We start from the raw sequence: 27,404 nt of genomic DNA on the forward strand, positions 1-27,404 counted from the left end.
CATGCCCTAAATAAACTTTCAATCAAAATCTGTTTGCATTTAAAAATCAAAAATTTAAATCAAATATTTTTGAAGATTTTCAATTAGATCGTGGCGAAAATATTTAACTCTAATTTTTTTAATTCAGCTTCAAGTATTGAATAAAATTTGTATCGAACATGCAACCATTTGCTTCAGCCAAAAAAACAGGGTAGTGTTTTATTTACTTTCAGTGGATTTTCCAGACTTTATTTGTATTGATGCCATCACAAGACTGATTGAAATCTTTGATTTCGAGCAGTAATCAATGGCGTACACAAAACAGAAACGATTGGTTATATTGTGTGCGTTTTTTTTTGCAGTTCCTAATTTTTAATAAACAAATGATGAATACACAAATGATGAATACACTTACTACTATTGCTCATGTCGATTTGATTTCGAACTAACAAAAAAACACTCAAAATTATTTGTTCGCCTCTTTTGCGTATACAACTAGGTGACGATGTTGAGTTTTTATTTTCCAGATCATATAATTCACTAAACTTTGAATTCACCTGTATAAAATTATGCATAAATACATTCTGATTGCTATTCATTTCGGAGGTGGTCCACATGCTCACAGATGGAAAGACTCGCACTAACGAGTTCTCAATAATATCTCCGTACCAATTAATGATCACGTTGCAAAAAAAAAAGTCTGTTGAGTATGGATTTGACACTCTTTTTTTGAAAATAGCTATATATCTTTAAAAAAATAGCGAATCGGTCTAGATTTAAAAAAACTGCTGGTGTTCTGTTTACTATAAATATTTTAAACTTATGACTTAGAAATAGTTTGGTAAAAGTTATTATTGTATTATTATAATGAATGTATATGAAATACTGTTTCTAAGAATCCATTCTACGAATTTGTTTCTTCGAGTAAATTTTTCGATGCATTGGCCCACTGCCAGATTCGGGAAATATTTGATCCATATAACATTCACGGTAAACATATACGGAGCGATCAACTCTTTCGACGGTTTGAATTTCAACATTCGTAAAAATCGCACGTAAAAAACTTATGTCAAGGAAGTATTCAAATAAAAAACTATAATTACAAATGATCGTCAAATGTTCCATATTTGGAAAGATAACATCGAAAGAAAAACATGGTCTTATCAAATTAAAGGTATTTGTTTCATAAAAATCAAGCCATACTGATTGCACTTTTGGAAATGTATTTTTGAATTCAAATTGTTTAATCAACAAATTACACGTGATTGAATCGAATTGAATTTTCACCAAGGAATCAGTGCAATATTTGGCAAGGTAGCTTATTAAATGTTTACGTAAACTCCGACTGAGAATTCGGTTTGTTTCAAACTTCACTCCAGAAATAAAGTGACCAAAGCATCTCAGAAGCTGCAGACTTTTTTTTATTTTTTCCTGTAACTCAGTAGGTGTCTCAATATAACATATGTCCTCATCAAAAAGCGTCATTAAATGATTTCCATAAACATTCCGAAAACTTATTTCGGTGGCCACTTTCAAGTATTTATTTGAATGCGCAACGTTCAACATTTCTTTGAGAGATAAATAGTTGAAAATTTTTGCTAAACAATCATGACTAAGATCGGTTATTTGTTTCGATGACTTTTCGAGTTGATTTCGGCTTTTATTTTTATGCATCCCTTGCAGAGACCTACTTCGGTTACGCTTGTAGCTCCCATGTTTTATCTTCTTTGGCCTTATACCTAGAGTGAATCACATAGAAAAGAATGGAAAACATTCAATAAGGAATGGATCAAGAATTGTAGAGTTATAGAATAGCAATTTTTATACTTTCAAAGTTTTCCGTTGTTTTGTAAATATTAATAATCAAAGTAACAAGTCTGCACCAAATTTCAAGCGCTTTTTTAATCATTGATGTAATTACATCCATTGTTTAAATGCACAGTTGGACTGGTTCACTTTTATGCATAATTCTATGTTCAACTGGTCGAAATTAGCTTCTTGACACTTATGTCGAATTGTAATATATTTTAAAATAAATTTTGTAATATTTGAAACCGAATGAAAAAAATTGATTTAAAAAAAATGTACCAAAAATTTGTGGCGCAAAAAGACCGATATGAACTTCAAATTCAAATGACGTCTTAATAGATGAAATACTTCAATGTACTTAGTGTTTCTTTTAAATTTCGACGGTTTGAATGCCTTTGATTCAAACTTACAAATAGTGTGATTTCATTTTATATGTTGAAATATTATAATGAAAAATAGTGAAAATATGACAAAAAAGTCGTGTCGAATTTTTTTTATTTTAAACTTTTGGAGAAAAAGTATTCTTCTTATTTAAACGGAAAAACAATAAATTGCTTGGTATCCACATAATATTCCATCAGAAGCAAAATAATTACATTCGGAATTGAATTAGTCATTTAATCTATTTCATTTTTCACTTTAATTGAAGTCAAGAAAATAGTCTTAAATAGAATAAATTCATTTATTTTTCAGTTTAAACCGAATTGAAAATTGATTTGACAATTTTTGAAACACACGGTATTAGTGTTTCTTTTTAAATGTCAATTGCGTTGAATAACGCAACGTTTGAAAAAGTGTTAAATCTGTTGGGCACCGTATTCGTTTGACAGTACATAGCACCATAGCGACATTCATAGGTTCACAAACAATACAAACGCGATACTAATTTCACATGTAAGCAAATAACAAGTTATTTGCATATGTATGCGTGTACAATTGTTCATAACTCATGCGATCATATTAGTTGAAAAAAGAAAGAAAAACAATGGCATTTTTATGACCGCAGTCCAAATTGACAAATAGATTTATTCGGTTACTGTGCATTGAGTGCGAAAAACTACACGAAAACGAGACAAGAAGAAACGAAAAAAAAGAAGTTTTTATCAAGATGAGCGTTGCAACAAATGAAGAAATCGACAATTTGGTCAATCGTCCTGAAGTTTTATTAATTGATGTACGTGATCCACCTGAAATCAAAAGCACAGGATCTCTACCAACAGCAATTAATATCCCATGTAAGAATAAAAACAAAACCAACGAAATAAATGTTGTATGTGTGCGTCAGGTTGTAAACGACGCCATTTCTATTCAAATTGTGTTTTTGTGCATGTCTGTGACATAAATCATTTGAATTTAGCATTCAATTGGCTTTATATTTGTGTAAATAATTTCATTGTATCTTTATTTTGTTTTTCTTTTGTTCATTTATCGGTTCACAGTGGGCACGTTGGAAGAATCGTTGAAACTTCCGGACGATGAATTCAAGGAGCGTTTTGGTCGCGATAAACCGGGCAACGACACCGAAGTAATATTCTCATGTCGTCTTGGCGGACGAGCGGCAAAAGCAGCTGAAGTGGCAAAAACGCTTGGACTCGAAAATAGTCGCGTTTATCAAGGCTCTTGGGCCGCATGGGCTGAATTTAAAAATCTCAGTTAAAAGCAATGCCAATTTTTTTTTTTTGGGAAAAACAACAACTCTTTTCTATTTAAAAAAAAAAATGGTTGCATTTATTGATTGTCACTTACTTTCTATACAATGTAAATGATTTTTAAAAAAATGGTGTGATTCTTAAACATTTTATTTTTTAAAATACACGAATCATCCAAAAAAAATATTATTTGTAAATGATTGTAATAAAAACTTTTCAAAAGTGGTAAATATTGACTTTTAAAATAGAAAAAAATCTCTATCACTACTTTTCATCAATCTATTTTTTTATGGACTCTTTACACAAACATGCAAATGGACGGCATTTCAGCAGCTTAATCTTAGGATTAAATATAATTTTCTTAACATTGAGAGACTCTTTGTTGGACGGTTTCACACTAATAGTTTAATCATAGTGAAGATAATTGTCAGGAAGCCACCGAATACCATTCGATTCAACGTAATTTGATTTGAATGATTGCATCCATCTGTGTCACAAGTGAAAATGCACGAACGATATTCCATTCGATCACCTTTGTTCTCCACGTAGTTGCAGTAATTTCCTAAATCCTTTGATGAACAAAAACGTTTTGCACCAATACCACCTTGGACGTACACATGCAGGCAACAAAAAAAAACAACAACAATTCAATTAGATATTTGCAACATTCCAAATTGTACAAGCAAAAACAATAATCAAATACTCAACAGATTAGTTCATTAATTAGTACATAAAATAAATAAATGTGCAATCAAAATTTCACAATACGTATATAATTATCTATAGATAATTTAACAAATACTCTATACAATCTTCAAATGAAATAATCAATAGAAATGAAGACTGATAACTCAACATTCGATAATTCAACTGAAAAACAAAAACTGTCACATCTGAGCTCGAGCCAACTGGCCACTTATTCAACTAACAGTTGCTCGAGCCAAGATCTAAAAACAGTGATAACGTCAATAATAAAAGCGAAATCCGATGAAAACTGAAGCATTTACAAAGAAATTGTAATCAGAAAGAAACGAAAACAAAAAAAAAAAGATTATAAGAAGCGGAAACTGAAATGCGTGTCAACACAACCATCCAAGAAAAATGTGGTTAACCATTGAGTGCAGTTGATTTGACGCAAAATTTTGCATCAATCACATGTGAACAGTCTTCTGGTTGTAATGGTGAATCTGGTTGAGCGATCATTATATCGGCACAGTTTATCGTATCAGCCGATGAACATTGATAGCATTTTATCGAACTGGCTACAGAAATTGAAAGATAGCATTTTATTTAATGTTAGTACAATTAGTGGTTAATGTTTATCTTAAATTTAGTTAGTCAATGATTGATGATATATGTTTATACAGTTAAATAATAATAATTAAAAACCAGTTAGATAATTTCTTGTTAATAATTCTTCACAGTTGTTTCACCCATCACAATGGAAAAAAAGAGCCACCGATCACGACAGTTATTACGTTCAGATTGACAGAAGGATGATAAAGTAATGAGTGTATGTTTGCAACCTAATCCACTAAGATGAATACGATTCCAATATTATTCCCAGTGATCTGTCGCTTGGTGCGATCATAATTTACCTTCAAAACGGCCGATATGTTTTATACAATATTTGGCACCATACACATTTGAACAATCTTGCGGTACGATATCGGGCGTATCGTAGCGTTCAAACCATTCACCACACTGGAACGGTGACGACGAATCGGTGGCATTACAAACATAACAACTGATCGAAGTGGCTGGTTTTTTTTTTCGTTATTCGATCATCATTCGGAACACATAAAACAGCACACAAACACAAAAATATAAAATAAAATGTAAACAAAAAAAAAGAATTAAATATGGCATTCGATGCGGTCACAGTAGCTACACTCCAATAGCACATTGTTATGGTTTATCATTTGCTGAAATAAATTTATTAAATGTTCGAAAATCGAATGCAGTTGAAAAAAAACCTACCAATTTTGATAAAACTGCAGAATAAAACAGCACTAATTATTGTATAGTTCCTCATTTTTGACGCGTTTATTTTGAAGAATTAAAGCTTTTTTGAATGGGCGTGTTAGCCTTGTCACACAATAAGAATGGCTTTTTTTCGAAACACAAATTTTCTAGGAATATTGAGCTTCAAATACAATTGCTTAGAAATATTTTACACTTAAAAACATTACCGTTGATTTTGAACGTTTTTTTTTGCTTTGCAATTATTGAAAATTAAACAAAAATATATTAAATTGATCAGTGATATAAATGTTTGACAAGAAAGTCACGAAACTCTTTCAAATAGTATATGGCTAGTATGTAGTGGCTACTCATTAAACACAGGTGCGGTATTGTTATGATTCAACGATCTCATTGGAATATGTATGTGTGTATACTATGCGTCGCACACATAACCAAAATGTCATGGAAACCAACACATATATGCATGCATACGCATACATGAGACACGTTTTATATATACAGCTTGCTTTGTCAATTTCATTTAATTATCAAATGACTCAAAGATTCGTTAATATTATTATTTTTTTGATGATTTGTAATCGTATTGATGAAAAATACTGTTTTTATGATACGATTATTTATTCCGTAATTTTGTATTGAAATGAATGTATTGGAGACGCATTTTTCGTACGGAATGAGAAATATTGTCAAATTTTCGATGTTGATGGTTACAATTACGCATTTGAGATATGCATTCATTGTTCAATATAAATCATGAAGAATATTTGAAGAAAATTCTTCAAAAATTCAAATTCATCAGCGCAATAATTCATATTTTGAAATAGAATCCAACGTGAAGTTGTCAATGGACCAAGGCGTTGTATCAATGTTATTGTTTTGAGCGTTATTTTGACAGTTGATTTAAACAAAATCCAATTGTTAAATCAAAATACACTCGTAGAATATTATAAATAAAAATGTTTGACGGCTATGTGTTTGTTGATGAAATTCCAAATAAATTCGATGTAAGATACATTCGAATTTAAGAAAAAAAATTTAATAAAAAAAAAAAAATCAATTTTGATGGTAATTTTGTGATTTGTAGGAACCGGCTGTGTATATTTTCACTCGTCCATTTAATTTATCAACTGTAAAACGGCGAAGCTCACTCAGCCTATATACAACCGCTCTAATAAAATCGGTTATGATTTGTGATGCCGATGTAAGCATTTCATTTCTATTATTCAAATTCACTAAAAATACACACAAACTTTCACAATGTTTTAGGTGCGAGAAAGTTTCGAAATAATAAGCGATTGTGGCCTATCATACGGTATAGAACTGCCAAATAAAGAGATTGTCACCGTTAAAGCCTTTTCATACGGAAGCCATACACTCAATGTTATCATCCTCTTCGAATGTAATGCACACTTTGACACACTTTAAAAATTTGATTGACATTTTTCTTTTTTCGTTCGATTCAGATTTTGATCGGTATACACTGTACGCTGGAAGATATATTGGTAATAATAAAATTCTTGAGCATGTATATTTGCGTAAGTTAATGGCCAAAAAAAAGATTGACGATCTTTATATTGATGTGACTTCGGCCAACATAACTGAGTTCCAGTTTTGTAGGAAGGCTTGTGACGAAATTCAATCATTAATCAGGTAGTTAATCACCATTAAATTTTAATTTTTTTGAATGAGCATTGAATTTGATTCTTTTTTTAAGATCAAAAAATGATCATAAATTCCATATGATAATAGATGACTTCGGCTATGAAGATTTAATATTTTTACTGGCAAAAAAGGGAATTAAAATTTATCCAGACACAAAACGCGTCGAAATATTCAATCGACAACAGATCTCAAATGTATTTTGTATGGACTTTCAACAAGCAGAAGTGTATCTGGTGGACCAACTACCGGACAATGTTCAAAAGTATAGAAATATTACAAGAAAATTTCAACGATTTAAATCATTTTCATAATGAATTTTTCAATTCCAGACACTATGACGAAACGAATATCACTTGGATAAAAATGACAACCGATCCAAAAGCTTATTCATGTAGTGGTCTTGAAATTATTCGGTTTTCAATTCATCCAACGATGCAAGACATTCTAAATATTGTTAACTTAGCGGCACCATTAAAAATTTACACAATTGGCAAAGCAGGTTCTCTACCATTCACCTTGGAACACCTATGCCGCTTTGACGATAGTGGAGACAAAGAAAATCAAAGCCATTTGTTTTTACAAACCATGCCATGAACATGTACTTTACTCGTACAGAGAATTTCATTCCGAACTTTTGGTTCAGATTCCAAAAATGAAATTATATTGTTTTCGGTTCGGTATGTCATACAGACAATTCTCACAACTACATTTCCACTTTTAGCTGTTGAGTTTTCCTCTTCTTTCTTTGTTTCACTTTCAAATTTTGCAGTGAACAAGGGTTGGCGTTTAGTAGCGAAAAAAAAATTTCCTTTTTAAATATTTATAGTGAATTTTCGATCTCAATGGAATTTTTTTACAAAATCGATAGTCTTTGCTAATGAAATGTTCTTTTCAAAAAAAAAAATAATTTCAACATTGTAATTATATGTTCTATTGCAAAGAAATGAAAAACCAATCAACAAAACGGTAGATTTTGTTTTCCTTTTTTTAATTATATATTCCGGCCAAGGAGCTCTGCTGTACGTGTTAAGAAGTATCATGTCGTAACAATTGTGTCCGTAAGAATTATTTTACATAGTACAACTCCATACAAAAAAAAATTATGTAACGTTCTTCAGATTCCGTTTTTGTATTGTCATATTTATTCTTACGGACACAATTGAAGAATGAAAAAAATGATCAATTGCGGTTTTATCGACAACAATTTTTTTTTTGTTTATTTGATTGTTTAAAGAAAACACAAAGGACAAAACTTAAATGCTCCTGAACCATATTTGTGGTTTTGTAAAAAAAAACCACGTGAAAACTGGGATCATGAATTAAATATCGAAAATTGTAAATAAAAGGAATTGATTCAGTGATAGATGAAACACAGTTTGCTTTTGACAAGCATATTATATTAACATAAAGCGTCCATCATACTTCAAAATGGAAAATAGAAAATTGATTGTATTGAAAAACTTTAGAATTTTGATGAGAGTGTTGAAATTGAGTAAAGAGAGTTTTTTGAGATTTGGCAATCGAATACCAAATTGGCTGTTTTATTTCTTATTTCTGCTTCCATTGAATTTGATAATAGTTCTATCATTTTGGTTTTGTGTTGATAATAAGTTTAATTTGATTGTGATTATTTGGGCTATGAATTTGATCGCAGCATGTGGTCAATTTGAGTTGATTTTCATTTGTTTCGTGATGATGAAAACTACAGTTGTTGAATTAATGGAAACACTTCAAAAAATTGTTGCTCAAAGTATGTTCAACTATTAATTTGATGGAGATAAATTGGTAAAGAAATGTTTTGATTTTTTTTAGGATGTGAATTATCCAGGGAAGCATTTGAAATTTACGCAAAAAACGAAGCAAAAAATAGCCGTTTTAATAAATTTTATTTTAAAATGAGCATAATCATTTTAATATCGGCATTTGCTCCTCATGGTTTGGCTTTTGTGTGCTATCTTATTTTTGACTTTCCAGGACCCGAATATCGACGATCACCGTTTACTTTGAAGTTAGTTATCCCAATATATGAGACCTTATGTCATTCTATGGATTCATTTCAAATGTTAAATAACTAAATTTCCAATTTGTAGATCATTTTTCGATGACAATGACGTGCTAGAGTTCACGTTTTCATTAATTTATCAATCGTTGGCTGTAGTTGGTAAAATGTATCTTAAACGCAATAAAAATATAAAATAATCCGTTTTTGTTGCACATTAGCTTACTTGACCATATGTGGAATGTATTCATCCTGTTTCATTGGGATTTGTACTTATTTAGAAGCTCTATTGGCCGATTATAATGGAATAACTTTAAAACTTGACGAAGAAATTAACATCAATGAACAACAAAGAAATAATTTTATTTCAACGAAAAGACAGCTTGATGTTCTTATTCAATTGCATTGCAGAATTCTATCGTAATATTCGTACATTTACATCATCGAAATTAATATTTATACATTAAAAATTTTTTACAGCATAATGAAATTGACAAAAAATTTACTATCCGGTCCGCAATTTTTTCAATTTTTAATTTTTGTGCTAATTACGGTGCTGGCACTTCGTTCACTCGAAGAAAGTTTACAAAATTTAAATTTTGAATCGGTGGTTTGCATCGACTGTGTTGCCGTACAAATCATTCTTATTTATGCATTATGCCATTTTGGAACAAATCTAACCATTAATGTCGGTGAAATGCCGAATATTATTTATAAAACTCGATGGTATCGCCTCAATATTCTTCAACAGAAGATGATCAAGTTAATCATCAAACAGGGACAAGTTCCATTCTCTTTAAATGGATTTAATTTTTTTCAATGTTCTTTAGAGACCTTTGCTACGGTAAATGACGCATTTTTTTATCGTGGCTCTTTAATTCTTTTATTATTTATTTCTTTTTTTGTGTAATTTTAGCTAATGCAATCATCCGTTTCCTATTATATCATGCTTCGTCAACTCAGTGAGCAAAATTTAATCAAATGCAATTAATGAATTCCAGAGCATATACTAAGCATAGATATATATCCTGGATATTTTGTCAGTATCCGATATTCATTGGAGCCAGACTTTGAAATAGAGTAAAAACAATAGAAGTTATTGTTATAGGATTATAGTTATGTAAATGGTTTAATACTTACTTAGACCTATAACAATCGCTTCTATTGTTTTCACTCCATTATAATGTCTGGCTGCGATAAATATCGGATACTCACAAAATATCCCGGATATATATCTATGCTCAGTATATGCTCTGATGAATTCAGAAAATTGATTCTAATTTAATAATGCATTCCATTTTTTCGGATGTGTTACCATCAATTATTTGCAAAATAACAATTTTAATTGGAAATTATACATATGGTATTCGTGGCACCGAGTTTTATTGGAAAATTAATGTAAAATTTCCAATTCAATGTTGCGACCTTTCGTGTACTTCCTGTTATTCAGAGAAGCATTTTAAAAAGTTTGTATTAATCGAGTAGATGGTTATACATTTTTTTAACGATCGAAAATTTATATAGATAAAATTACTTGATTGTATTAGTGAGTTGAATCGTTTTTTTTTTTTTCAAAAAAAATATAAATAAAAGCTTTTTATTGTGAGAAAGTGAGTATGAGTGGCTTTCAAGGTTTCCCAAAAATTTTGCGAAAATGATAACAAAATCTGGAATTGCCAAAACCCAATTGTAATTTTCCAAAATTTAAAATTTACTTCACTTCGGACGCGATTTAAAAAAGAAGAAGAAATAAGTAGATTAAGTAGTAGAATATGTGTGATTTACTCGGATGCACTGATGTGGCATCACCTTTTTTTTATCAAAATGGCATTCAGATTAAAAGAAGTTGAGACTAAATTAAGCCAAAAATAAATTCTACCGAACTATAAAGAAGAGCATTTGCTGAAAAGACTTTCAGTCGCAAATTGGTCGTAATTGTAACAACATGGTTTTGAACTGAAAAAAGACAACAACAAAACACCAAAGTCTCGAAAACTCATGCAATTCACGCTTGAGACAACAAACACACACAAACACTGAATCAAAAAGTTTTGCCCGGAGTTCAATTCTGAGCGCGTTTCCTTATTCAACGGATAAATAACAATTCATGTGCATAGATCTGAGCATTTTTTTCATCGTTGGCATTTTTTATGTCGAGTGTTTGTTCGTTTCCAATTTATATTTGCAGCAATTTTTGAATAAAATATCCATTTAGATTAGTTAAGAACATAAAAAAAAACGTGTGGCCATAAAACTCGATTATGTATTACGCAAATTGGTTGGAAATACTTGTGTTGTGTATACAACTACTTGGTGGCTATGTGCAATGTCATCCCAGCAAAACCAATTGTGATAGACAGAGTGTCGACTGTCTAAAGGGTAAAATTCAGTTTGAAAAACAGTTTCATTTGAATACTCATTTAAATAAATCTTCATATAGAATATGAGAGCAGGATGCATCCCATGATTCGATCAAAGCGAGAAACTATTGATTCTGTCAGTATGATCAATGAATACTATGATGAGTCTAGTTCAATTTATTGGCAAAGTCGTGCCCAGCACACACTCAAAAAGCATTTGGAACGGGAACGTAATCTTAATAGAGCGAAAAATGTTATTTTTTTCCTCGGTGATGGTATTTTTTTCTTTTTTTTCCATATTTTGTAAACGATGAAACAATGATGGTTTTGATAAGTAATTTTATTGTGATACTTAGGTATGTCAATACCCACAATAACCGCTGCAAGAATTTATGTGGGACAAAATCGAGGGCAGTCAGGTGAAGAAGCTCGTTTGTCATTCGAGAACTTTCCACATGTTGGCTTATCAAAGGTATATTTCGAATTAGTATTCATCAAGACAGTACGAACGCAGAATATTAATGATTCTTTTCACTTGTTTCGAAGACCTATTGTATCGATAAGCAGGTGCCCGATTCGGCGTGCACTTCAACAGCGTAAGTAAACTTGGGCACATTTTTTAAAATGCTTAATGCAACTCCATATATAATTGGTAGATATTTATGCGGTGTCAAAGCGAATTTCCAAACAATTGGTGTCAATGGTCGAGTACAGCGCGACGACTGTAATGCTGCTGCTAACACAGAAAATCATGTAAATTCATTGTTGGCATTAGCCCAACAAGCTGGCAAAAAAACAGGAATCATCACAACAACCACCGTCACTCATGCTAGCCCAGCAGGCAATTATGCACACACTCCAAATCGAATGTTCGAATGTGATGCAGATATTATTCACTATCAGAACAACGATACAAATCTGAATGCTTGTCAGGATATTGCCAGTCAATTGGTTTATAATGAGCCCGGACGAAAGATTAACGTGATCTTTGGCGGTGGACGAACCAAATTCCTTCCAAAATCAATAAAAGATGTTGAAGACTTTCAGGGTGAACGTGAAGATGGAATGAATCTGATCGATAAATGGTCAAGAGAGAAGAATAATGCCAAAGTTATTTTTAATAGAGATGAATTAATCAATTTGAATATAAAAGATACCGAGTATGTTTTGGGACTATTTGCACCAGATCATATGGATTACAATTTAGAAGCGAACGAAAAACAACCAAAACTTTGGGAAATGGTCGAAAGTGCCATACAAATTTTACAAAATGACGAAAACGGGTTTTACCTATTCGTTGAAGGTTGGTTTTGAAATTGCTTTTTTTTGCTGAACAATTCTTCTTTCTTTTTTTTTAGGTGGACGAATCGATCACGGTCACCATAATGCACAAGCCATTAAGGCTTTAGATGAAACCGTTGAATTTTCAAATGCAATTCAACGAGCCGTTGAATTAATAAATCAAGATGATACGTTACTGATTGTTACATCAGATCACGGCCACACTCTCAGTATTGCCGGGTACCCAGATCGTGGGAATCCAATTGCTGGCATAAATACTGTAGTTAGTGACATTGGTAAATGAATTTCAGTAATAAGAAAAATATTCTTTGACAATATTGACATTTTAAATCGCAGATAATTTGCCAACATTAACGCTCTCTTATGCCAATGGGCCCGGATATGATACGATTAGATTTGAAAACGGAACACGTAAGGATTTAACTGGTCTTAAAATCGGTAAGTTTTGAAAATAAAATTAAAAAAAAAATTGTGTTTGGAACTCAAAAATAAAATGTTTGCATCATTAGACTCAAATTTTACTTATCCCGGTACATATCCAAGCCAATATGAGACCCATGGCGGTGATGACGTTGGTGTTTTTGCTTTTGGTGTGTTTGATATCGAAATTGAAATGTTTCGTTTTTTTTTTTAAAGCCATCATTTTGCACCATTTTCAGGTTGTATGTCACACTTATTCTCTGGGGTATATGAACAGCATACCATACCTCATTTGATCAATTATGCGAGTTGTATGGGAGAAGGAATCACAGCATGCAATCAATTTGATTGATATACTTACCATTTTTATGTGGAGAAGTAAAGGAAACAATTTCCAGACACATAACAAACACGACAACATAGTTTTTTTTTTCTTTTATGATAAAATGTTTCTTTATATTGTTCTGTTTTCTTTCACATTTTTGTTCCATTAATTGATCTGCATAGTAAATGTCAAATTCATAAATTAATTCATTCTACAAATGTTCCTTAACACACACACGTTAGTAATAATAAATTTAAAGTATAGTAAATAGTTCGAGCAAAAAAAAAATTCATGTATTTCTATAATATAGTTCAATGGGGGCTGGCTAACTCGAATCAAATGGTGATTGTTCATAGTTAGTTAACATTGTTCATAGAAATAAATGGGAAAATACTCTCTTATAATTCATTAGCACAATTTCATATACTTTTAGATAAAATTCAATAAAAGGGAAGTAAACAAAAATCACAAGAAATTGAATCGGGGGATAAATATGATAAAGGAAAAAATACATCTATTTGTAGTAAAATGAGTGACATTTTACATCATTTCATTTGTTTCGTATGTATACAGAATCGAAAACGATTGAGAAATAAAATAATTGTATGTGTGAATGAAGTAAACAGCAATATTTGTATTGCCCAAATCCGCGGAGATTTCTTATAAATGTTGGACACAAATTTATTTTCTCATTTTCTTTTAAATGGTATTAAGGCAATCTCTATATAAATAATATTCTTGTAGAAATACGTGTTAACCCATATAACTCATTTGCGGAGCAATTTTTTCGATGGCGGGACTGTGCGGAGTTCGGCGGAGATAGCATGCAAATGCTGTGTGTACGAGTGCAACAGCATTCTTTGCTGTTCATAGATTTATTTTGTCCAAACGAACATCTTAGTAGCCGTACACACAGCTAAGTTACTAATCATCTGCGTAAGAATGATACACATAGATGTGCTGTTACCCTCGTACACACAGAGTTTATATGTCATCTCCGCCAAACTCCGCACAGTCCCGCCATCGTCAAAATTACTCCGCAAATGAATTACATGGGAATGCATGTTCTTTTATGTTTGTTGTTTTAAATTCATATAAGTCCGTGTAAAAAAGATGTAAATATCTTATTATTCAATTTTGTTCTTTTTCGCTTTTTTTTATTCATTTGAATTTTTTTTTTTTTTTTGTTCAAACGACGGTCGATTTTGCACAAGAAAAATTGCAATTCGTTTATTTAGATGAGAGTAAAATTGATTTGTTGTTGTTATTTTTTTTCTGATATATTGAATGCGCTGTAATTACTATTTGCTCAAGTAAAAAGTATATAATATATCTCGATCGAAAGCCAAGAAAAATCTATTTTATATTTTCGGATTTTTTTTTTTCTTTCAATTCTTTAATTGGACAAAACAGTAATTGTAAACACGAGTCTATGAAATGCTGAATAAATCCCCTGTTAGCACTATAAAAAAAAACAGCTGGTAATACGTTTTTGTATACGCCTAAGAATCGGAATAGCCATTTTGTAAATACGATGAAATGAAATCTAGTAATCTTGAGTTGACAAGAGAGAAAACAAAATTATACAATTTAATTGCCTAATCTGCAATTTCGTGATGATATATCTCATGCAGTATTTTTTCTTCGTCTTCTTCTTCTTCTGTTATAACATAAATTTCAAATTTATTGTTGGGTTTCATTTCATTTTAAATATATTTATATACATCATGCAAACATTCTTCCCACATACCCATTCATCAATTTATATCAATTGGTTTGTAATGTTTTTGTTTATCTAATTTTTGCTGCACTTTTCCTGTGTAAAATGTATTAATTTTAACATTTATGGAACAATTTAAATTGTATAAAATAACAACGATGCACACACGTTCGATCGACGATTTTTTCATGTTTGTCGGTTTTTTAATCATTTTTTTTTTTTAATTTAAGATAAGAATGGATTGGAGGCGGCCACCTCTGGATTGAGCCAGGGAGCTGCTGTATTATTATTGATGTTGGTGTTGTTACCAGTGGTATTGTTTCTGTTATTATTATTTATATTATTCTGAAAATATAAACAAGAAAAAAAAAAACACGATTAAGATTACGTCAAATTAAAAAAATAGCAATTAGCAAACGATTGAGCGAAAGCATGTAAAATGATTTAAAGTTACTATTTAAAACAAAAAAAAACAAAACTGTATACGCTTCATGAACAAAATATTCAAACTGAAATAATTAAGTTTCGAAAAATGAAGTTGCAAATTGATGATGGTAACAGCAACGAAAATCTGCGTTCAAATTAAATTATTCAATTGATCGGGAAATAACCTTCATTTATGCTATAAATTATTTCAGTTTGTTAAAAAATTCGTCAAAAAAGTTATCGCTTAATAAGTACATAAAGTGTTAATACCAAATTAAGGAAAGAGAGAGAGAGAGAGAAATCATATAAAATAGCGACAAAAATTATAAATGGAAGCGAACCATTTTTTGTATGGATATGGGCTCAATGGCATTATTCCACGGATGACGACTTTATCCATATCCGCCGCGGATACGGATATACATTTTATCCGTGTACATCAAACTGAGCTTGCAGATATAGACACAAAAGCATCATCTGTGGGAGTAATGACAGCGAGCCATGTGTATGTGTCAATGGGGAAAATTACAAAAAGTGCATAAAATCAATAAAACATCGTAAACGACAAAACAAATATAATTGCAAACATGTACATTTGCTTCATGCTGAACCGGTGTAGAAAAATATGGTGAAAGCAAGAGAGAAAAAAATCAATGGAGTGGGCAATACCTAACAAAGATAATGGAGTATTTAAGTTCACTTTTTGTGTATCGATTTGCAAGAGAGTTACCAATATTATGTCTATTTAAGCGTCCAAGCTTCCCTGTTATGCTGTTTTAATACGAAAAATACAAAGTGGAAATGATTTGATTAGGTACAGTTCAATCAGCTTCGACCTATGCGGACTTCATTCTTGGAAATTAATTTCAAATTTAACATTTTGATAAAAAAAAGAGCGTATTTTCTCTCGAGAGGAAGCAAGAGAGAGAGAGTATATTTACGCTCGATATGATTTCATATCCACAAATAAAAAGTCATGAGTAAATTGCATAAATTGTAAGAAATTTGCCGAATTCTTTCATATTGATTCACTGATGTATATTGTGAAATTGATGATTGCCGATAATCAAAATTGTTTGGTCAAAATGAAATCATGAATCGAAACAAGAGTACGGGTGTGCACATTGTATGTCTGCTCTTAATTAAATTATGAAATTGACACCAACAAAATACAATATGTTCGATTGTTGTGGAAAAAATATACAGACACATGTTGTTGCAGATGACAAAAACATACACATACACACGCACACACATAAATCATAGCCATTGTTCTACAGATTTCTACAAATTTTCTTATGAGTTGATGCAAGCTTAATGTTTTGAAATTGCGTCAGGTATTGTTATGATGATGTTTTTTATGAAATAGACCATGATTTTTTTGCTAAACAAGACATGTGTATGCTTTTCTTTGATTTCATATTGTTTGATTTTGTTGTTGCGATTGTTGTTGTTCTAGATGGTGGTATTTTCTCAAAATACTTGTACTCACGCGTTCACTGTCAACGCAAATTTGGGAGATTTGATTGAAGTCATGGTATTCATCATCGAAATAAAGCTTGTAATTGCTATTGTATGCTGGGCTAGTTCTAATCTGTATATCATCAACGTGCTTAGTATCGAATACATCGTCATAGTTATCATTCTCATCGTATTCATGTACATCTTGTGTATGCTCATCAACATTTGTCGCAACGTACTGCACATGTAGACATAATTATAATTTAATTATTCTGTTTAAATTCTATCGACTGGCGATTTTGTATGTCTGTTTCTGAGCTGATTTAAAACGATTTATGTTACATAAAAAAAATATATCTATATGACAATTTAACGAGTAGATTTTTTTATGCCTATTATAGTATGAAATAGTTTTGTTAACATTTGAGCCGCTTTCACAATATTAATTGTTAGTTAATAAGCTTGACAGACAATGTCATTTATTTAGAATTAGTCCACATTATTTACGAATTTAAAGGTAATTCCGTTTCGAAATTAAAATTGATTTAATATGTCTATTCTCACCTGACTGCTATTGTTTGCTGGAGCCCATGGATCTTGACTTATGCATACTGGAAATGGGCTTTGCTTTAGCTGATTGATGGACGGAACCTTTGGAAATGATTTATTCAGACGATTAAAATTCGATTCAATTTACATTTTTTTTTTTTTTAATCTATGTGTACCGGTTGCATTTGCTGTTGAAATAGATTTGTTTTTGGTGGTTGTGCCATATCACCAAACGGATTGTATGCCACTTGTCCTGAATTCGTTGGATTCGTTGTTTTGATTAATTGATCCAAATTAACCAATGCCGAGTTTTCACCTAAAAATGATTGTGGTGTTTTTCTCGTTGAAGCATTCTTTGATGCGGCTAATGGGTCCATTTCATCAAGCAAAGCTATTACAAAAGAACATGAACAAAACCGATTTTAATTGGTGATAAAATTATGCATGCATCACAGTTGATGACCGAAAACAATGACGCACCATTACTAGTGTTGTTATTAATATTGTTGTTGTTGGAGTTGGTGTTTTGAGTTTTTGCTCTGTTGGATATCACATCGAATTCGTCATAGTCTGAGTTAGGTGATGTTTGCGCACCAATTGGCGATGGTCGTGAGCCCATGTTGGAGCTAGCTGGTGCCCAGGGGTCAACGACACCTGATTTTGAACTAGCTGGCTGCCAAGCATCGCTATTCGTATCGGGTGTTTTATTCAACCATGGATCTGGTTGTTCGGGTTTAGTTGATGGTTTCGTTAACCATGGATCGACACCCAATTGAGATGGATTCGATGTTCCATTACCATTACCATTAGCAGTAGTGACAGGATTATTTTGTAGCCAGCCTTCGTTGGATGATCCAGACGCAATCGATGGCGAATGATTACGAGCAATCCAGGTTTCTACATTGCTGGCACCAGCCAACGATTGCAACGGTTGCCTTGATATGGCTCCAGTATTTGTATTCCATGGATCAGTGGCTGGTGATGCACGTCCACCCCATGGATCTGATGTCTATAATATTAAAAATTCATTTAATAAACAAAGTCATAGATTTATTATCTGATTAATACTGACTTGTTTAGCTGACGGCATACCTAAGAGGGGAGAAAGAACGAATAATAATAAAAAAATAATTAGTGAATAATCGATAAATATATTTGTAAATTATGTGAATATATGCATACCCCATGGATCACTCGCCTGCGATGGACCCGAAATTGATGTAGCCCCCAACGAAATATCCAGTAAATCCATTAAATGACTTTGATTTGGCGGTGGCTTAGCTAGTGGGTCATTTGATTGTTTTCTGCATAAACAAAAATATTGGATTTATTAAAATGTAATTTTTTTTCTCACCGAGCGAACGGATGCTTACTTAAAATCTTGTTCGCTTTGGCTCAAAGCTAATTGTAATCGAACATCATCACTGCGTCGTTTGGCTTCTTCTTGTTCGGCTTCCTCACGGCTCATGGCCATCGCAAGTTGCAATTGAAGCTCTTCTTCGCCAACAGTTTGTGGACGTACATATTCCAATTCGGATGCCGAACGTGATGCTTCACTTTCCGTTCGCCAAGATGGACTATCGCGATGGCTAAGTGTTGGCCCATCGATGGAGCCATCACTTCCAAAACCGCTGGCATGTTGAGCAAAACGCTCTTTGGCCTTCAACGCTTTGGTTCGTTCGTTTTTCAAGCGTTCATCGTCTTTTAGCAATGAAACCAATGTTTTTGCTTTTTCACGTACATGCAAACCTTGATCTTTTCCCTCTTCAAAATACTGAAATTCTTTCAATGTTTGTATTGCATAAATATTTTCTTTACATTGTTGAGCAACTTTTTCGGTGCCAGTCTTAATCAAATACTCGAGTAAAATGAGTGCTTTGTAAACGTGACGCCAATTCTTTCCATGATCATTCAATCGTTTCCAAATCATTTGCATAATTTCAGAAAATGCAACCACATTATATGTTAAATCGGCTATTTCAGCCATTATCGTCGCTGACGGACCCCATGGATCATTCGATGTTGCTTCACGTACTTTTACCTTGAATGATATACATAATAGCAATGATATAGATGTGCAACGTGATATGACAATTAATAAATGAATGTAAAATGTGCTGCTGCAGCAGCAATTGCATTACCTGAGGATCCGAGTAATTGTGCGCTAAATTTTTGATGTTTCTTCGAATCCCAGCCACGTTAACTTGCATGTCGTCTTTTTGCCGTTTCACTGAAAACAAGCAAAGAAAACGAAAAAAAAATTGATTTGGTTTTCGTTTTTCATAGGTTTTTTTTTGGTTTGTTGTTTGAAATTTTTTTCCATTCACTTGTTGTTATTGATGCAGATATAATTTTATGTAAAAATTTGATTGATTGCAAATGCATTTAGTGTAATGTTGTAAGTGAAAATGAAGTGTCTTCAAGTTCATATATTAAATGTGAGAAGTTTTAGAAATTTAAGTTAAAAGCAAAATGTACAATGTGTATGTGGTGTTGGTAAGTCTGGATGGAATTTCGTTTTTTTTTTGTTTTTGTTTTTGTTTTATTGCTATCAAACGTGAAACTGTATGGTGTGAATGTCGTATTGCCGAGGAAAAAAAAAACAACAATATCGATGTTATGCCGCCGCCGCCGTAGCTGCTTTTGATACTATAGTACTATTTTGTTCGTGTCGTTGAAAATGTGCGCATATATTCTGTATGTATTGATGGAGCTCAATCTATATTGGTTTAATTGAAAAATTCACAGACAGTTTGAGGCAAGAGAGGTATGAATTAAGTTGAATACCACCATCAGCTCAAAGAAAATGTTGCTATGTGATGCGTAAAATTCAATTTAAATACTTTCAAGTACACATAGATAAAAAGATGAATGTGAGCTTGCACAAACTTATACACGAATATACACATTGGCACATATACACGTGCAATCAATTATTATGAAAGCAAAATCGTCGCCTATTTTGTGCGAAATGCAAACTAGCAGCTAGTAAATAGATACATTTATGATTGTCATAAATTTGCACCATTTTTGTTGTTTTTTTTTTCTCTCTTTTATTTTCGGTACAGACAACAAATTATGTGGCAAAATTTTCCATTGAACTGAACGATAATTTTCAATTTTCAAGACAATGTTCTATTTATAAATATTCTTTTTTTTTATCATTTCAATATCATAATCACAGTCGGTAAATTGATTTCACTTATTATACCCACTCCAAAATATCGCCATGTATACATACAATGCCGACAATGATAAAATAAAACCAGTACGCACGTACACACACAAGCATAAGTAAAACATTCAATCAGTTAACGTCATATGATCATCTATGATTCATAATTACAATTAAGGTTTTAGTCGTGAGGGTCGTGCCGAATTTTATTTCAAAATTGCCAAACAAAATAACAACTTTACGCAAGCACAGTTCGTTTGGAAATAAAAATGTGTATTTTAATTAAAGAGAGAGAAAAAAAGCTTCCAACAAATCTCAAACACTGATTTGAGAATATCAACACGAATGTAAAGATTATTTACGATGTTTGGATAAATTAAATTGATGTCGTTTATTCTCTTTTTCTCTTGCTTTATTGAAATCAACAATTTCTGAACATACTTTGTTTTCGAATAGACTAACTTTTGATGTAAATATCGTGTTGCGTTGAAGAACCAAAACAAAATAAAAATATACCAACAAAATTGTGTGTGCTGTATGGTATATATCTTTGGATATTATGAGCACAAACTGTAGTGCATTGTTCACTATCTAGGAAACCAATGCGATAGTAAATAATTTAATTTATTTTGTATACTCGTACACCACACATCGCACACATAAATGAGTGTGTGTCAGAGTTTTCGTTTGGTTGTCGTTGAATTTATTTTTCTTCGTTTTTTTTTGGGCATTTTGAATGCATCATATATTGAAATGGTTCGCTGCTTATAGGTGCTCACATAACATAATTTAAAAGGAAAAAAAAGCATAGAGGCTATCTTTTTTTCCCTTCTTTCGTTCGCTATTTCTTTTCATCTATGTCATTTATACGTAGAGCATATGAATTGTAGACAAGCGACCGTATGATTTGTAAGTGAGTTCTTTTGGTTTCCGTGTGTATTACTACTTTTAACGAATTTGAATTCAAATACATGTAGCGGAAGCCGTAGAATTTCTATATCCAGTCGTTACGCGAACGGCCCTGAAAATTTTCAACCACCTTACAGTGCATTGTTTCCTCAAATTTCTTTATTATTAGTTTGTTTGTTTATTATTGCTGTTGTTTCTCTTCACACTCACTGTTCGTCTCAATTCGATACGTCGGTCGAACTTGATTTGTTTTTTTTTACACCTGCTTATTCGCCGACTGCGTCTAATCGCACGGTGTTTTTTCTTCTTCATTTTTTCGTCGATGACTCAAGGAGACTTACGCTGCAAGAAAGTGAATAGCGCATATAATTCGGTGAAAATGCAAAAGGACATAGCTATCAATTACGTACAGAAGAATATGAATAAGAAATGTTGTAAAAATGCACGTGTTTCTACCATACGTTGTCCATGTTTAATGTCGAGTCTTTCGACACTGAGTCACATTTGAGTTACATAAATTAGATTTGAAACTTGGCTATTTGGTTTTCCATGGAGATATGGTCATCTCTATTCATTCACGATTCCATACTATCTTTTTCAAGTGCTTTTGTTTTTTTTTTGTTTTCACTCATCAATGAGTTTTCAGATGGAGGAAAAAAACGTGAAATGACGTTCACACTTATAATCTTTATGTGCTACACCGCCCACGATTATTCTTTTGTAGATTACACGAAAATAAACCACAACAAACAAGATATATGGACAAGAAATGAAACAAAAAAACAACAACCAAACATGGACTAAAAAATCGATACCTCAAATATACGTAACCGTAAATGACCATTGTAGTTATGTCTGATTTTCACTCGAAAATATGCTCTATCACATGAAAATATGTTTTTTAAATGATTCTATTCTATTCATATGGTTCTAAACAGCGGTGAATGGTCTTTCGAAGTTCGTGAGCTGTGGCTCGTTCATTCCTTTTCTCGAAACATGAATAATTTGACGCAGTGCGCATGCATAACAGCTTTATTTCTTAATAGAATGCCGTATTTTTGTGTGTTCAATGTAAATGTTATTTTCCTTCAATTTGAGAGGTTTTTTCGATTCATTAAAAAATGTATATCTATGTATATGAAAGAATGATGCTGTATGTTCGTCCATATTCCATACAAATTGAGCGACGTCATTGGCCGTCGTCATTCAAGCAATAATAATAGTGAAACACACACCGTCATTGAGATCGACTTTCTAAGTCTGCTTTCATTTGAATCGATGTAGACCTACCGCTTTGTATGCACACTTTGTAGTCGAGCTCAATGAAATATGCTTCGGTATTTATGTGCATCATAAACCGGCTAACATTAAGTAGAGATTGTGTGGTTTCTTTTATGCAGAATTGTCGCATTATTTTTCTTCCCAATTCCTATTGCATGCTCACAGATCTTATCTGACCAAGCTAAACATACAATCAGTGGAGTGTGTGTGTCTGTCTATTGGAATCAAACCAGTTAAATTGACCTCTATTTCACCAAACTGAGATGCCTTTTTTCTTCAATTGTTCGGGTTGATGTGCAGTGTACACGCTTGATTTATATACATGTGAATTGAATGGAATGTAAATAAATATATGTTTCGAGACATTTTTTTCTCTTTCAGTTTCTCATTCTCTATGTGTTTTTAAAATAAACCATTGGTCATTCTCACCGATGGATATATTCATCACACAAATACATATGAATAAACATTTTTTTTTCTATCCATCGAATCCGTTTAGATTTGATATTTGTTTGTTGTGATGCAAATAAATAAATCTAATTTAATTATCAATGTCAATTATCATATATACATTGAACCATACATTGATATCTTTTTTAAGTTTAAGGCCAACCATGTATATGTATTTTTCTTTCTTCTTGTTTCTTTTTTGAGGAAAAATATCCACAATTTTCCACCATTCAATCATATTATTTTCAATGTGAAATAAGCGAAACGGTAACGACATTGTCGAAACAAATCCATTTGAGCGTCTTTGTTCTTTGTCATTCTGCATTATGAGTTTTTTACACTTTGAATTGCGTGCTTTCATTTGATTTTCACTCTTTTTCTCTATTCTCTACGTTTGATGGGAAAATGCGCATTCAATTCACTTACAAAACACATTCGGAACAATGTATATACGATTGCATTGAAAAAAAAAGAAGAGCACAAAGAGCGATAAACTCGTGCAGACGCTTTTCGATAACAAATTTTATCTTTCTTTGTGATTTCCAACTGTTTGACAAGCTGTTTATTATTATCAATATTTCATTTTTATTGGTGAATGTTTTGCGAAAATATATGTGTTTTTTATGATTTTCTTCCAGACTTTGTTATCAAAACACACAATTAAAAGGCAATAAGTTTTCAATTTGAACAGACAATGATTAGGTGATGTTTCTTTTATCATTCAAGTATGTTCGATGCAAAATAATTAGCAAATTTTCAATGAGGCCAAGTTTCGACTAGATTCCACATCTGAGAATGAAATAGAATGTGTGTCATACATTTGAATTTATCGTCCAATTCAATTACTCGAGAATATTTGAATAAAATGAACGCAATCGAATGAAACTTATTTACATACAAGGTAAATGTTGATTAATGTAGTAAAACACACTGTCCGGTGTCCATTAACAAGCAAGCGATTTAAATGAAATTTATAATCTTGTATCACATAAACAATACACGCCATTTGTGTTTCTTATTAAATATAGTCACGTGTCCTATGCTTTTGAATGGTTTCGGAAGCAAATATTCAAGTTTAATTTAACCTGTTTAATCAATTATACACTTAATTTGAATGTGGTAACTACCGTACGGAAGTGATCATTCATTGAAAGAAATCCCTTTTTACGATATTTTGGCAAAAATATGATAAATATGATGGACTGATTAAAGTATATATTTTCGAGCGAAATAAAAGAAAATAGCAAAATTCTCGAAAAATGTCGAGAGGAATGTTATTGTGAAATCTTATCGTTGTTTGTTATTTTATATCCTTATCTGTTTATTAATTTTAAGTACAAGCAATACTTTACTGTGTACATATATCAAAGCTGCACGATCAAATGTGCTAATCCAATTTAAATGGTGTTGATCACAATGGAAATGTTTGTATCTTGAATCAATTTAGAATAAAACCATGATCTTTTCCATTTTGTGTACGATCACGGGCAAATTATAAAATCAAACCGATATAGAGCATGCCAATAGAAACACGAAAATGTCATGATTGAACACATAAACCAATACAGAAAAAAATATAAACTTCATTTTGAATTCGATATTATCAACTCATTTATAAAATAATAAAACACGCGAAATCAAACGAAAACAACGCAAAAAAACATAAATTTCACTTACCAATTTGTCAAAAAAAAAATAAAAAAAAATTTGAAAACTCAGGCTTTAAAAATGAATAATACAAAAAAGAGTCGAACTGATTGGACTAAGTAAAAAAAAAATTGATCAATTCTCAGTCATTCGGGTTTAATACAAAAAAAAAACGTTAAAATTGGTTATCCAGTCGTTGTGTTTCGTTGCACGGAATTTTCAGTGTGTTTCTTTGTGGCTTATTTGTTGACCGCTTTTATCGATTTCGACACAACAAATGTTGCTACTTATAATATCCTAGCTGAATTTCAAATAACTGTACTTGTTTTTCTGTTGTTTTTCTTTCTTTTTTCGTCTTTTAGGGGCCGATTTAATGTTTCCTTTCTTCTCCGTATGTACGTGTCCGAAATTTTTGTTTTTTATTGATTTCTTTTTGATTTTACAGCACAATTCACACACTACTTTCAAGAATGCCGTTGAACTTCTTGCATGCAAAAATTGATATTCTTGTTTTTATTCGTTGGTGTTCTTTTTTCTTCTTCTTCTTCTTCTTCTTGAATTTCTTCGTCTTATTTTCTCTCTCTCTCACACACATTCAATTCAATTCGCCGTATTCATAATTATGTGTATGTTGTGCCGTATAATAATAACACCGCAATTAATGGAATTTCTGCAACAACCGTCACACACTCACTTTAGATAACAATTAATAAAAGAAACAACTAAACGATTTTGCAGGTAGGTCAATAATATTTATATGTAAACACACGATGACGGCTGTAGCCACACACAGATTCTAAAGTAAAAGAAAAAAAACACAATGAAAAGAAAAAGTTTATACGATAAAAATCATGTTTATGATCAAATGATGTATAAAATAAAATTTAATGACGAAAAGATAACTCGATTAAATTTAGGAAAATAAGACGCGTCAAGTTTGACATTATTACACAAATATTATAAAATATACGAAAATGGAACATTGGCTTGATTCTTGGCGACGACAAAAAATCAGAAAAATTAAACAGATTTTCTTTTTTATTTGACCATTTTAAAATACGATGTTTTCATATTTGATTTATTTACAGAATGACGACGACACGTCAAGCGTCTATACGCAAACACACACGCAAACATACACATACACATACACTCATACACTTTTAAAACGAAAGAAAACATCTACTCAAAAATAATATACGAAAATTTTTCGGACAGAAGAGAACGAAAATGAAGAGAAAAAAAAACACAACAAACCAGACACAACAAAGCACATATCATTACACTGAATTTCCATTTCTAACATATTACAAAACCCTTTCCATTTGCATGGCATTCTTACTGATCACAAATATTTTTCCTCTTATTTTCAATCAAATCATAGTTTTTCGATGGTAAATAAAGAAAAATCAAGTGTTATTTACTTTTTTCTTCCTTTTGATAGACCTCGGTGTGTTTGTTATTAATTCACTCAATTCACTTTCCAGTCTCAACTACACTTCTTTTTTCTTTCGTTCTATTTTTTGTCTCTTAATATTTCGCAACAGCAGTCAATGCTTTTAATTCAATTATTTCGTCAAAAAAAACTCTTTTCCACTCCAGTTGATTGTTGAATGAATAATATTTAACTCAAGATTATATAGTTTTGTATTCAATAAAATTGACAGTATCTTTTGTAATATAATTTACAATGTATTTCATCGAATGGAACAGAGTAATGACATCAAATAAAGAAAGTCGAATGTATTCAACCATATTGGCAGATTAGTCATCGGCGCTGCATTCGCTTTTTCGTTTGTATGTGTATTTGACAGAGGGAGGCTCTCTCGAAGCGTACACTTTTTTAAATGTATGATTGCTTTGCAGTGCGCGCTCAAATGAACTTTGAAAGAACCTTTAATTGAGATGTTTATTTAAATGATACATCTATTTCGGTTTAAACATGAATGAATTCCGATTGTTCATTTTTGGGCGCTTTAATTCATGAGTTTTTAACTTTTCCGTCGAAAATCTGTAATTGGAATAATGCTGACATTTTACATTTAAAATGACGTTTCTTTCTTCTTTTTTTGAAAAAAAAAAAAAAAAAAAAAACAACATTGAATGCGATAAAAAAGAGAATGATTTGCATTCAATTTTTTTCATTCTAAATTTTTTTTCTGCAAATTATAAATTTCTTCTTAGAAAATTACATTTCCTCAATCACAGCCTAAAAATTAACGACTTGTTTAGAGGAGTTACATACTTTAGTTTAGAGGAAGAAAAAAAATTGTCGATGTATGTGTACCGACGTTC

The 27,404-nt window shown here is 31.7% G+C and overlaps 6 protein-coding genes and 1 long non-coding RNA gene across 17 annotated transcripts; 4 read left to right on the forward strand and 3 right to left on the reverse strand.

The window, feature by feature from the left end:
* Positions 1-17: 17 nt before the first annotated feature.
* On the reverse strand, positions 18-1,968 carry LOC116345683. Its single transcript, XM_031775283.1, has 2 exons — positions 1,807-1,968; positions 18-1,718 (listed from the first exon to the last, which is right to left on the reverse strand). The coding sequence occupies exons 1-2, from the start codon at positions 1,904-1,906 to the stop codon at positions 871-873; spliced, it is 948 nt and encodes a 315-aa protein (XP_031631143.1). The 5' UTR covers positions 1,907-1,968; the 3' UTR covers positions 18-870.
* A 698-nt stretch (positions 1,969-2,666) lies between these two features.
* LOC116345668 (rhodanese domain-containing protein CG4456-like) lies at positions 2,667-3,477 on the forward strand. The gene is made up of 2 exons (XM_031775250.1): positions 2,667-3,023; positions 3,228-3,477. Exons 1-2 carry the CDS (start codon positions 2,897-2,899, stop codon positions 3,443-3,445), a joined length of 345 nt encoding a protein of 114 aa, XP_031631110.1. The 5' UTR covers positions 2,667-2,896; the 3' UTR covers positions 3,446-3,477.
* A 164-nt stretch (positions 3,478-3,641) lies between these two features.
* On the reverse strand, positions 3,642-5,786 carry LOC116345670 (U-scoloptoxin(05)-Cw1a). Its single transcript, XM_031775251.1, has 4 exons — positions 5,418-5,786; positions 5,036-5,197; positions 4,550-4,699; positions 3,642-4,041 (listed from the first exon to the last, which is right to left on the reverse strand). The coding sequence occupies exons 1-4, from the start codon at positions 5,470-5,472 to the stop codon at positions 3,830-3,832; spliced, it is 579 nt and encodes a 192-aa protein (XP_031631111.1). The 5' UTR covers positions 5,473-5,786; the 3' UTR covers positions 3,642-3,829.
* LOC116345671 lies at positions 4,190-5,471 on the forward strand. The gene is made up of 2 exons (XR_004201528.1): positions 4,190-4,732; positions 4,862-5,471. It is a non-coding gene; the product is annotated as an uncharacterized LOC116345671 (long non-coding RNA).
* A 531-nt stretch (positions 5,787-6,317) lies between the features above and the next one.
* LOC116345667 lies at positions 6,318-8,494 on the forward strand. The gene is made up of 6 exons (XM_031775249.1): positions 6,318-6,427; positions 6,508-6,624; positions 6,690-6,822; positions 6,887-7,073; positions 7,138-7,347; positions 7,415-8,494. Exons 1-6 carry the CDS (start codon positions 6,380-6,382, stop codon positions 7,677-7,679), a joined length of 960 nt encoding a protein of 319 aa, XP_031631109.1. The 5' UTR covers positions 6,318-6,379; the 3' UTR covers positions 7,680-8,494.
* A 2,435-nt stretch (positions 8,495-10,929) lies between these two features.
* On the forward strand, positions 10,930-14,158 carry LOC116345666 (alkaline phosphatase). Its single transcript, XM_031775248.1, has 9 exons — positions 10,930-11,463; positions 11,525-11,719; positions 11,801-11,916; positions 11,991-12,040; positions 12,101-12,747; positions 12,803-13,021; positions 13,083-13,184; positions 13,256-13,336; positions 13,406-14,158. Exons 1-9 carry the CDS (start codon positions 11,346-11,348, stop codon positions 13,516-13,518), a joined length of 1,641 nt encoding a protein of 546 aa, XP_031631108.1. The 5' UTR covers positions 10,930-11,345; the 3' UTR covers positions 13,519-14,158.
* Positions 14,159-14,877: 719 nt separating this feature from the next.
* On the reverse strand, positions 14,878-26,830 carry LOC116346010 (epsin-2). 11 transcript variants are annotated; one of them, XM_031775890.1, is made up of 11 exons: positions 26,534-26,830; positions 25,432-25,905; positions 19,789-19,877; positions 19,021-19,688; positions 18,830-18,951; positions 18,720-18,739; positions 18,128-18,656; positions 17,824-18,038; positions 17,663-17,749; positions 17,130-17,336; positions 14,878-15,556 (listed from the first exon to the last, which is right to left on the reverse strand). In XM_031775890.1, coding segments are annotated over exons 2-11 (2,058 nt in total). In that variant the 5' UTR covers positions 25,433-25,905; positions 26,534-26,830; the 3' UTR covers positions 14,878-15,436. The 11 variants fall into 11 exon arrangements, 9 of the variants coding, with proteins under 9 accessions (XP_031631750.1, XP_031631755.1, XP_031631751.1 ...); XM_031775895.1 differs by lacking the exon at positions 26,534-26,830 and adding an exon at positions 26,060-26,172; XM_031775891.1 differs by lacking the exon at positions 25,432-25,905.
* Positions 26,831-27,404: the final 574 nt, after the last annotated feature.

Source organism: Contarinia nasturtii, unplaced genomic scaffold (assembly GCF_009176525.2).
Source record: "Contarinia nasturtii isolate CC-2019 unplaced genomic scaffold, AAFC_CNas_1.1 Cnas_scaffold_1371, whole genome shotgun sequence".
In the NCBI taxonomy this organism is placed as follows: Eukaryota; Metazoa; Arthropoda; class Insecta; order Diptera; family Cecidomyiidae; genus Contarinia; species Contarinia nasturtii.

Bases quoted from the DNA above. Each gene is read 5' to 3' on its own strand.
- LOC116345683 (XM_031775283.1), bottom strand. From the start codon at position 1,906: ATGGATGTAATTACATCAATGATTAAAAAAGCGCTTGAAATTTGGTGC. The intron at 1,719-1,806 runs GTATAAAAATTG...GATTCACTCTAG, and splicing joins AACAACGGAAAACTTTGAAA to GTATAAGGCCAAAGAAGATA.
- LOC116345668 (XM_031775250.1), top strand. From the start codon at position 2,897: ATGAGCGTTGCAACAAATGAAGAAATCGACAATTTGGTCAATCGTCCT. The intron at 3,024-3,227 runs GTAAGAATAAAA...ATCGGTTCACAG, and splicing joins AACAGCAATTAATATCCCAT to TGGGCACGTTGGAAGAATCG.
- LOC116345670 (XM_031775251.1), bottom strand. From the start codon at position 5,472: ATGAGGAACTATACAATAATTAGTGCTGTTTTATTCTGCAGTTTTATC. The intron at 5,198-5,417 runs GTAGGTTTTTTT...AAAAAAAACCAG, and splicing joins CTGCAGTTTTATCAAAATTG to CCACTTCGATCAGTTGTTAT. The intron at 4,700-5,035 runs GTAAATTATGAT...CAATTTCTGTAG, and splicing joins ACATATCGGCCGTTTTGAAG to CCAGTTCGATAAAATGCTAT.
- LOC116345667 (XM_031775249.1), top strand. From the start codon at position 6,380: ATGTTTGACGGCTATGTGTTTGTTGATGAAATTCCAAATAAATTCGAT. The intron at 6,428-6,507 runs GTAAGATACATT...TGTGATTTGTAG, and splicing joins AAATTCCAAATAAATTCGAT to GAACCGGCTGTGTATATTTT. The intron at 6,625-6,689 runs GTAAGCATTTCA...ACAATGTTTTAG, and splicing joins TTATGATTTGTGATGCCGAT to GTGCGAGAAAGTTTCGAAAT.
- LOC116345666 (XM_031775248.1), top strand. From the start codon at position 11,346: ATGTATTACGCAAATTGGTTGGAAATACTTGTGTTGTGTATACAACTA. The intron at 11,464-11,524 runs GTAAAATTCAGT...ATCTTCATATAG, and splicing joins GAGTGTCGACTGTCTAAAGG to AATATGAGAGCAGGATGCAT. The intron at 11,917-11,990 runs GTATATTTCGAA...CTTGTTTCGAAG, and splicing joins CACATGTTGGCTTATCAAAG to ACCTATTGTATCGATAAGCA.
- LOC116346010 (XM_031775891.1), bottom strand. The intron at 18,952-19,020 runs GTAAGCATCCGT...TTGTTTATGCAG, and splicing joins CAAAGCGAACAAGATTTTAA to AAAACAATCAAATGACCCAC. The intron at 17,337-17,662 runs GTGAGAATAGAC...CTACATGTGCAG, and splicing joins CAGCAAACAATAGCAGTCAG to TACGTTGCGACAAATGTTGA.